The following is a 10,903-nucleotide window of genomic DNA, read 5'->3' as shown; positions in this document are numbered from 1 at the left end:
CTCAAAGTTTGGAGACGGGGGGAGCCAGAAAGCACTTTATAAAAAGAGTCAAACCATTACAAACTCATACAAGGAGATAAAACAGATGTTTTACATGGGGAAATGTGACTGATGAAAACTTAGGAGCTTAATCCCACACCAGTTTGACCATGAATAACGTCGGGTGATGATTTTTTTTTTTATATTGGACTCCACTGAGAAGAAATCCTGTGCATACTGCCTGCTTAAATGTTCACTACGTCAGAACTTATTCAGCAAATGTGTTACCATCTCTGCTTTAGTGCATTAACTCTTACAGGATGGGGGAAATTGGTCTTGGCGGAGGTTTGCACTCTCCAAGTGCTTCTAGTTGTTGTTGTTGTTAAAATAATAATAAAAAATATCCTGAAATCTGCTAAATTATTGAGAGAAAACAGGCATTACTGTGACTATTCTGTTTGACTCTGGTTGGTAGCATCAATACACAATTTTTTGGAAATAATACTATACTGGGCATGACAAACATGTACATTATGAAGAAGAAGCAAAGACACAACTATCCACTTGTAGATGAACAATAAGAGGGAAATGTGCAAATGGCACAACTGACACAAAACTGATAAGTTCACACTCACCATTTAAATATCAAAGCTGTTAAATAAAGCCCTGGAGAAGCCATGTTTAGCCTTTATAGGAACACAAACAGCAAATTTAGCTCTTTCACTAACATGTGTGCACACTTTCATCAATTTTATAAAGTTAAGAAAGAAACCATGTGTGAAGAGTGTGGTTTTGATTTTCCTTTTTATTGTTTTACAGCACAGCAGCTTGGCAGATACATAAAAAGTCCTTAAACATATCATACAGGTTGGTCGGCAGGGGTGGCTGTGCATTTTTTCTTCTTTCTCTGTCTTTTTTTATTGTCATACAGCTACTAAAAATGCAAAAAAGCCTGTGCTGCTCGCTACATTGTGTTTTCAAGAGGTCACTTCACTGTCCACTATGGTATAAACTCACAGATCTGAGGATCCAGAATAAGACCCCCTCCCCCCTACATGTGAGAGAGTTGTGTGGTAAAAGCTGCTGTTTCCGTAAAAGACTTGTTAATAATCTGTAGCCCAAATCAAAAAAGGCCCCTCTGGGTAGACAAACACACACCACCACTGCTACAGTGACACGGTCATAAGACACTCGCTCTCCTCTGTCACTATGTTGAATTCTTAGCATTAGCTATGTTAGATAGCTAATGGAGGCGGATGGTTGGTCTGAAGTGAGCAAAAACACAGTTTTCGTACTGGTCTCTGTTTTCACTTGGGTTTAGGGAGCTGGGCAGTAGGATTGAGACGAGGAAAGACAGACAGAAAAAAGACATTTTCATTGAGATAATACCATAAATTTAGTAGACAAACTCAGATAACATATATTATAGTCTTGAAATATACTATCATATATACATATAGAGATATGCTCTTTTTTAGATGAAATAAATATAGCCACGTATATTCTTTTTTTAATAGATCAGTTTTACATTTGCAGACACAGATGGGCACAATGGATAGACATGAGGAAAAAGAAGAAACAGGAAAAAAAGAGTGGAGGCCTATTTAAAAAGAAAAGAGAAGTCTGTTTTGTGTTCACACCATCACTAGCTGTTGTGCAATTGAGCTTGTGTACAAATACATATGTGTATTGCTGACCAGTATTGTAGTGTTTCAGCAACGACTTTGAAGCACAATTGGGTTAAGCCCCTGTCGCACTATGTTTTAGACAATTTAATGATTACAAATTGATCAAAACAACTTTTATTGGTAATTTAGTCATTTTTTTTAGTAAGTTGGCACAAGTTGTCTAAGATTTTCTAGTGCGTCAAGGCCTTTTATTGGTTGAATGCAAATAAAGTTGCTTGCTCTGTGACTGCTTCAAAACATATCGCACAATACTTTTCCTCATTTCAGTTAAATTCAAATTAATTGTCAATTGTAAAGTGCAAAGCCAAACAACTTTGAGGTCTTTTAAAGGGGATTGTAACCCTTTACCTAACTCCCCTCTGGGATCAATAAAGTATTTTTGAATTGAATTTAAAATGATGCATTTCACCATAATTACTTGAACTTTCTTTTTAAAATATCTCAGTCTTATTAAGACTTAAATTGTTCTATTATGTTAGCAACTGCCACAAATATATACATACATACATATGAAATATATATATTTCTCAGTGAAAATAAGACTAACTCTATATGACAAATTTATTGTTAAAAACTTAATATTTATTTTGTTTTCATCAAAGTAAATTATGGCTCAGATGCAGTTCCAGGTGATCAACATGAGCTGACCAGACTTTTGGGAAAAATGGCTCAGGAATTTTTAGCAACTAAAAAAAAAAAAAAATCTCGTTTTCAACACTTCACTTAGGCTCTGTTTCCTCATACAAAAAAATAAATAAATTGACTATAAATTCAATTCAAACAGATTTAAATTAAAATTGATTTCAAACTTTCACTTCCTGCTAAGTGCTTGGCATTTAAGTGTAGCTGCTGGTGTCAGCCAGGTCAATAATCAAAATGCTTAATCTCATGGTTACACATTTAGAAAATAAACACATTTAGAAAATAAGAAATGCATTTTTTAACTAAGTAAAAAAAATACACAAAAATGTTTCTCTTAATCAGAGCTAAAATGCATCAATCTTCTTACAACCAACAGAAGCACAATTCAAGTGACATCAAAACGGCTCTGGCACTAATTGTAGTTATGAACCAATAAAATCCTTGTTTGATCCGTTTCATCTTCATATTCATACTTAACACATCATATATGACGAAAACAATTAGCATAAGGCTACCCCCCCCCCCCCAACACCTTGTGAAACCCCACCTGACAAACTAAACAGATGGTAAGCAAACCTGGGTTGACAGGTTTTGGAAATAATTTGAATTTATTCCTGGCCTTGGCATTAACTATACATCTTGCATGAGTCACAATAAACAAAACACAAAGGGTAAATCAGTTTGATTCCACTGTAGTTCTAATTCTTTAGCATGTATTGCACTTTCCCTCTTAAAATGTGGGTTTTTTTATTTAGTTCACATGTGTACGCTATTTGTCCCTTTTCCTAAACATGCAAATCAAATTAACCCTCCAGAATGCTACAAATCCCATCTTCAAGTGTCTTACAGTAAATGTTGCAGCACACGTGTTGGCGGCTGACTTTACATTCATTTGAATACAGGCAGGGAACAAAAAAACTGCCTCCATTTCTGTTGTTAGGTAGTTAAGAGAACAATTTGTGTACCCAAGCTTGAGAATGGCACAGTGATTACATTGTATTTGATTTAATACATGTCTTGACATATAGTACACCATCAATAGCAACAACAAATATGACACAAAAAGAAAGACATGGTGTTGAAGTGTAAAGCTCTAACACAAAGGTTGGATAATGTATTGCTAAAGAAGGAGAGTAGATAAGTTGACTTGTTAATGTTTCCTGCATGAACTTGTATATGAGTGTTAGTGTGTCTTCACATTTATAAGCATGTGTCCGTGCGCATTATGGAAATGATGTAATACTCTGCAAGATAAAAAGAAACACAGCTGCTAACATTATATAGACTTGATGTTGAACTCTACTTAAGTTTGGCACTCAGCTTTTCATTAAGCCAGAAGAATATCAGTCACAGCTGACTTACCCTGTTGTCAAGAATACAAACACAGAAAAGCACAGACATACAGAATAATCACATCAAGGAGAGGAGCCAAGAGGGGAGAACAGGACGGTATGACAAGAGAAATGGAATAAAAAAAAGAAATAATTACGTAAAGAAGTGGGGAACAAAAGGCACATCCAAAAAATAACAAAGGTACAGAATAAAGAAACAATCAAGTGAATAAAAAGAAGCAAAGTAAAAATTTCTACAAAAGAAAAAAGAAGAAATGTGGTCATCACCCTCTTGTCTCTCTAACCAAGAAGGCATTAATTATGTAAGAAAGATGCCTCAGGTGGGTGTCACAGTTCTGCAGGGGTGTAAACAGTTTGTCAAGGAAAAGGAAAATTAAGATTTTTAAAAGGACGAAGAAATGAACAACAAAGCAAACAAACAGTTTACTGTGTTTAAAGGCTTCCGAGAGCAGTGGGCATAAAGTACTATAAAGTTCCTGAGCCCTCACCAAGAATTAAGTTTCTCTGAAAACACTAACTTTCTTCCTGACCTTATAAAGTCTTTACTTTTAAAAGCGATTAGGCCCCCGTTACTTGTACCACTTTTGAAGTTTGATTTATTTTTGTTTAGCACATTTCAGAAAGTCATTGATGTAGTTCTTGTCTTTCACACACTTGTAGATTTATGATGAAACAACAGTAAAAACATGAATAGTCCTGTGTTCCCTTGACATAATCCCCTGGGTTTGTTTGGCTTTCAGGTTTGTTTGTGCAGAACTTTAGGGAAAAGGGCTCAGAGCTGTACTGACTTGGCTGTGTAGCCCTGTTTGTTGCTGTGCAGCCACATTTGCAGGTCCTCCCCCTAATCTTAGCCTCGCAGGGCTTTCTTATAAATCGTGAAACCTTGCTCAACCTCAGACTTCACTCTCCACACTGGAGAAATGGGCTGATCCTCTTCGTGAGCACAGGCTCTTGGCTTTAAGGGGTAAATGAGGAGACTGAGGAAACCTCTGGGGCTGGGGTACGGAGCGCAGTCTCTGGTACTGTAGTTTGGCACTTGCCGAAGCCATTGAGGAGGCCTGGGGCGCCCCCGGTGTGGACGAGACCACCGAGGGAGAAGATACAGAAGAAGAAGATGTGAGGGGAGGAACGTGGATAGAGTGAACTGAGGAGGGAGGAGCTGGAAGGGCAGGGAGTGGGGATGGCAAGTTTGGAATGAGAGAAGAAGGTGGGGATGGTGGTCTTCCTCGATCCCGATCCCTGTCTGTTCTCTGTGTCCGTTGCTGAATGCTGAGGTTTGACTGGCTTCCAGATTTCGATGGATTATGCGATCGGTCAGGCTTGGATGATGATGTGGAATCATGTTTTGGCTTTAAGGGACCACCAAAATTCTGGCAGTGGGGGTACAGCTCTTCCTGGCTTCGTGAGGTTACACGGGCCCATTTAGCGTAGTGCGGATGGTGTCGGGGGGATTGACAGGTCGAACAAGCTGTGTGTCCCCTTCCCTTGTCTTTAGACTTGCGTTTGGTCTTCTTCTCATCTTGTATGTGAAGCTTGTCCACTGACCAGTATCTTCGAGGAGGAGGTGGCGTGAGAGGCGGCGGGGGCCAGTGTGAACCTGACCCCCACTCTCTATCTCCTCCACCACCGCCACCTCCAACTGCACTAGAACCCCACTCAGTCTCTGCTGTCCCCCACCTTTCTCCTCTCTCTAGGAAGAGATCGTCTCTGCTGTTGATGGTGCCCGCTTTGTCCCTTGAGGGATACGTGCTGAAAAACCAACCTCCTCCTCCAATCCCACCCACTGCCCTACCTTCATGATCCTCCCAGTATCTCTCAAACTTCCCAAATTCTCCTGAAGAACCGTCATCATCGGAATATATCCCAACTACTTTATCACGTTCTCGATCCTCATCTGACAAAGTCCTACTTCCTCCGTGCCTTTTTCCATGATCTGCTTTCCGCCTCTCTGACTCAGAATCTTCCTCTCTTCCCTCAACTTCAGACTCCCACTCATGAAAGGATAGCCCTTCCTTCGAGTGCATTTCACCACGTTCATTCCGTCCCAACAATGGCCTCCTCTCTCCTTCCATGCACACAGCATCTCTGTCAGAACTTTTACTTTTTCTTCTTTTAGAAGAGACGGGTAGCAAGGGCAGAAAGGCAGATGGAATGTTGTCAGAAGGATTGCCCCCACCCCAGAACTTAACAGATGTAGAAGGCTTATTACCGGAGCTATGGTGATGCTTGATGTTTCTTCGCCTGTGGTGTCTATCCTTTCCTCTGCTCTCTTCGCCATCTTCCCTTTTATTCTCCTCCCTTTCTTTTCTTTCCTCTTCACCTGGAATGTTCCATCCATAGCTTCGGATGGAGCTCTCACTCTTTTTCCGAAACGACTCTCGCCTTGAAGGCGGGTATGGTGGGAATTCTGGCATTTCTGATTTACCTTCCTCTCTTTTCTCTTGATCTCCACTTTCCAGCTCAGATCTCTTGCGCTCTCTCTTCCTTAACCTGTCATCTTTTTTCCTCTTCTTCTTTGCTTTACGTCGCTTTCGCTCTCGTTCCCGCTCCCTCTCTTCTCGTTTCTTCTTTTTCCGACCTTTCTTCCTCCTTTTTCTCTCACGCTCCCTCTCTTTGTGATGTCTCTTCTCATCTCTGCCCAAAGCTGCATTTCCTTTGTTTGTCATGCCTCCCCTTCCTCGCTCTCGGTCACCCCATGATGCCCACCACTCCTGCAACTGGGCCAGTTGACTGCTGGTTCTCTCTCTACCATAATTTCTCTGCGGGTGTGGTTTTCGTGGTGGTATTGGAGGAGGCGGGGGGCTGCATGGCAGTGAACGCGATGACATGCGTCGTGAGCGAATCTTTTTCCGTGACCCTAGAAGAAGGCTGGACTCCTCTGTGAGAAGGTCCGAGTCATATTCATCATCTACCGTGAAATCCCGATCGCCCGCACGATACCGGAAACTTAGCGAAGAGTTATAGGAGCTGTCACTGGTGCAAGAGGATGGGGAGTTGGATCGAGAAAGTGACCCAGAGGATGAAGAGGATGATGAAGATGAGGAGGAGGAAGAGGAAGAGGACGAGGCACTGGAACAGGATGAGTAGAAACGGCATGGGGAAGAGGGAGTGGTAGGGGTATGTGTTGGGGAAGAAAGGGGGACTGGAAGAGGAGGAGGAGGGGGGCGACGTCCTCTTCTTCCAACACCATCACTTGCTCCGTATCTTCCACCTCCCCGTCTTCCTAGAGGGAGTATATTCTCATATAGAGGACCTCCTGAGCCCTTTCTCCTTGTCTGTACAAGGCTTCCTCGTCGCCAGAATGGAGGCCGTCGTGGAGAGCATGGGATTGGTGGAGGCGGCTTAGAGATTAGGTGGGCTTGTCCTTGATGAGGACCTTTAGGAGGCAGCCTTGGTATCCCTGGGGCTTTAAAGCCTCGAGAATTGGTTTTGGGAGTCTGCTGAGGGCCTCCTGCTTGTTGGTCCAAGTTAGCCCCCAACCCCTCTGGATCTATAGGACCATAATAGCGCTTATATTCATCAAGCCCTGTGTCGCCACTACCTCCTACTCCACCTGTAACTCCTCCTTGTAGACTCCAGTGCATTCCAAGGCTCTGTTGAAACTGCTGCTGCGACTGTAGATCGGTAATCCCTCCTGCAATCCCCCCAACACCTACTCCTCCACTGCTACCTCCGCTCATGACCTTTTCTGGCTTTGGCCTGTTCCATCGATCAACCACTGCCAGTCTGCGGTCATGACGAGGCAAAAAGGTGGAACAAGGCATGGGGCCCTCCAATAAAGGGCTGTTTGAGGGACCCAGAGCCATTGCTGAATGTCCTGTAGCTGGTGGTGATCCAGGGAGCATAGTGGTGTAGGTCTGCCCTTGTTGCTGTGGGTGGTGCTTCGGCTGTTGCTGTTGCACCATGGCAATGGCAGTCGTGTTGTTGACTGTAGCTGTAACGAGGTGCTGTTGGGGGACAGAGGGCATGGTAGTCACAGTGTGGTACTGGGGCAAGGAGCTTTTGCTCCCTCCTGGTGCCGTCTCATCCTCAAACTGACAGCAACTATACATTCCCTGAGTAAAGAGATAACAGATGTATTGTTAGATCAACAGGCAGCGACTTATAATATAAAATTTGTGTAGATGTTAAAATCCGGACAAACACACACATTATGTCATCCTCAGCTTTAAAACAAGAAATGTAGATAACATTAAAAGTAGCGTGCATGATTCTCCTGGATAATTTACAGCTTGAAACAAGGATCTGTTAATTAGCTTTTAAAACAATTTTTGGAATGGTTTATTTTTTCTTAACACATTTAAACTTTGACATATTATGTTTAGAAATACTCTTTTTAGATTATAAAATAAAAAAACTAACATCTTTGTGCAATTTGTACATGATGTTCCTTAAAAAACTGTATAACTAATAGGAGAAAACATATCTTATCTAATCTAATTAAGCACTAAACACATCTAACTAATTAAATATTGGGTAAATCATTGACTATGTAAAGCAAGGCCCAGGTTATAGAGATTCCAGAGCTAGAACAATGTTCAACGATATATGTAGTTTTTATTGTTTATTCTACTATCTGTGGATAGCTGTTTGATTATTTGGGTTGTGTCTTCCACATTCTTTCCAGAGAATTATTTCACAGCCTGTTTTTTCCTGGCGTTTTAAAATCTTTATACATGCTTCACTTTTTTCAGCATCACTATTTGTTTCCTTTCATGAATATCATAAAAGTTCTTGTTTTGCTTTTGTTTTTTTTACCTGCCTGATTCACACAATGTTGAGACCTGAAATGACTCCAAGATCGTTTAAAGAAAACATTTGATGATGACTTAATATAGATTTAAACTACATGCTCCTCATATTTAGTTTCTTATAAATCTAAAGTAAATGAAAGCCACATTTGACTTCTCTACTTTTGACATTGTGCTTATATATATATTTTTATATTTACACCTTACAGAAGATAAATGACACTCAATTAGCAGCACAGAGAGTGGTCGTGTAAATCACAAAGTCTATTCTTCTCTTATGAGGTACCAAATAATGATTCATATAATTTCCATCACATAATAATGATAAAACACATAGGGCCTCCTGTAAATCTCTGTTCTCTAAAGGGACATAGATCTGGTTTGAAGACTAGAATAATGGACCCCCTGGACCCATGAATCAGCAGTCCAAGAACTGCTATCACTGGGATGCACAGCAGTGTGAAATTGAAACTTGGGTAAGTCACTGACTGGTTAAAGGAAGTCATATTGGCTTAAACTTCAAAGTAACAACAATAAGCTGATACAGTATATGTAGTCCTTGCATTTTCTACTAAACTAAAGTGTATATTTTGGTGGAGACATTTTTCCTCTGTTTTCTTTCTTTCACAAGCACTAAACTAAAAACCTTTGTCACTCAAGCCATTAGTGATACCATTGATTCCCTTCCCGAATCTGATGATACTGAGATGTTGTGTAAATGTGTCTGGTAAATCGAAAAATGTAGGGCATTTCAAATATGCTTCATAAAGAATACAGGGCATCAATAAGAAAACCAATCAAATAGAAAATTATTTGATTACTAAAACTATAAAATCAAAACTTGAGTCTTGAATTACATTACAAGAACGTACACTGTAAAAAAAATTAATGTTGGATTTACTTAACCATGTTAGGTTACCTGGTTCCACTTTACTGAGTTGAGTAAATTCAAAGCAATATACCAGTTTTTTAGCCAAAGAACATGAGTATGTTGCTTTGAATTTACTCAACTCAGTTAAGTGGAACCAGGTAACATAACATGGTTAAGTAAATCCAACATTTCATTTTTAGAGTGTATTAGCATGAAAAAAACTGAGTGACAAAATATGTGCCATTGTGTTTACATATATTCAGAAGAAAAAGTAGTTCCCTCCAACTGCATAAGGTTTAGACAATATTTGAATAGTTTAGTTACTGTTTCCCTGTTAATGATATACATTACATGAAATGACTGAAGTGATGACTGAAATGACTGTATCAATCTTTTGATTTTAGTATCGATACCAGAGCATAAAGTTCTGGTATTAATGGTATCAATATTTCAGCATCGATCCACACATCACTCCAATCTGTGTTTACAGAATCTCTGTTGGTGCTAAAATGAAATGGTGACACAGCAGCCAGGTGACGCTGCACTGGACCCGCTGGGCACCCCATGGAATCATGCCAAGGATAAATGATGTTCCTCATTGTGACTTTATCTGCTTCTCCTTGCTGAGTGCCAGAGAGAAGTACTTAATGTGCCTTTGTGTAATCCATGTCTTGATTGTGTCTGAAAACCATTTATTTATCTGTCTTTATATAGAAACCTGTTCTTTCTGAAAGATTTCAAACACAGAGTGGCTTTACAATTCTAACCATTTTAAAAACAGATGAGGGGAGCCAAAAAATAGACTATTAGGTCTATCAGAGAATTTATTCTTGCAGAACTACTTTTGTCAGCGATCTTCAAGTACTCTGTTATGAATTTTAGACAGGTTTCACTGATTAGCTCCTCCTCTTTTTTTCAGGTCAAGGGTGTGCAAATCAGTGAGTTCAGTTTGGTTCAGTGTTGCTTAAATCAAAATGCAAAGACTCCAATGGACCAATCTGTGTGACACCGATAACCCAACCATGTCCAGTCACTTAAAGAAAAACCCACCTGCTCAATTTCAGCTTCAGCAAGTTGTTTCCATCATGTATAGATGTGCAAATGTTTGCAGCCATTTAATTAGCTATTTAACAATTAACAATCAATGAACAGGTGGATCTAATAAAGTGATTGAGCACATATTTAACTCAGAAAAGCTAGAAAAAATATTTGTGTGATTTATTTTAACACTTTGTCTACTTCAGTGATTTTTAACCCATGGGATGCGGCTCAATTGTGGGCCGTGAGCGCCACCTTGGGGGCCTCAGAAGAACACCAGTTTTTAACTTTGGGCCACAGAGTTCCATGGYACCGCATTGATTTTGAATAAGGTGCAATACACGTTCTTACCACTAGTAGCAGTAGTGCACCACTCAGATGTTTAACAACTTTTCTTTAATATGTAGAAGAACCTTAGAAACCTGCCAAGAATGGAAACCTATTTTAAAAGAAAAGTAGAAGCAAAAATGAAGGTAACCCATCAAAATAAGCCAAAGTTTGTCACTAATATGAAGAGCAGCTTCTGGTTCTACCATGCAAATGTTTAAAAAGGCTATATTTTCATTTGCACTTTATCAAATT

General features: G+C 40.0%; 1 protein-coding gene across 1 annotated transcript in view; it reads right to left on the bottom strand.

The window, feature by feature from the left end:
• Positions 1–766: 766 nt before the first annotated feature.
• grin2da (glutamate receptor, ionotropic, N-methyl D-aspartate 2D, a) overlaps positions 767–10,903 on the bottom strand; it is a 100,899-nt gene continuing 90,762 nt past the window's right edge. Inside the window, exon 18 of the mRNA XM_014024850.1 lies at positions 767–7,716. Within this exon, the coding sequence (XP_013880304.1) occupies positions 4,555–7,716 (3,162 nt within the window). The 3' untranslated portion in view covers positions 767–4,554. The remainder of the gene's footprint in view (positions 7,717–10,903) is intronic.

The sequence above is a fragment of the Austrofundulus limnaeus genome, unplaced genomic scaffold (assembly GCF_001266775.1).
Source record: "Austrofundulus limnaeus strain Quisiro unplaced genomic scaffold, Austrofundulus_limnaeus-1.0 Scaffold442, whole genome shotgun sequence".
Classification (NCBI taxonomy): Eukaryota; Metazoa; Chordata; class Actinopteri; order Cyprinodontiformes; family Rivulidae; genus Austrofundulus; species Austrofundulus limnaeus.
Note: the sequence above shows the minus strand (reverse complement) of the source record. Positions and strands in the feature narration are given on the sequence as shown.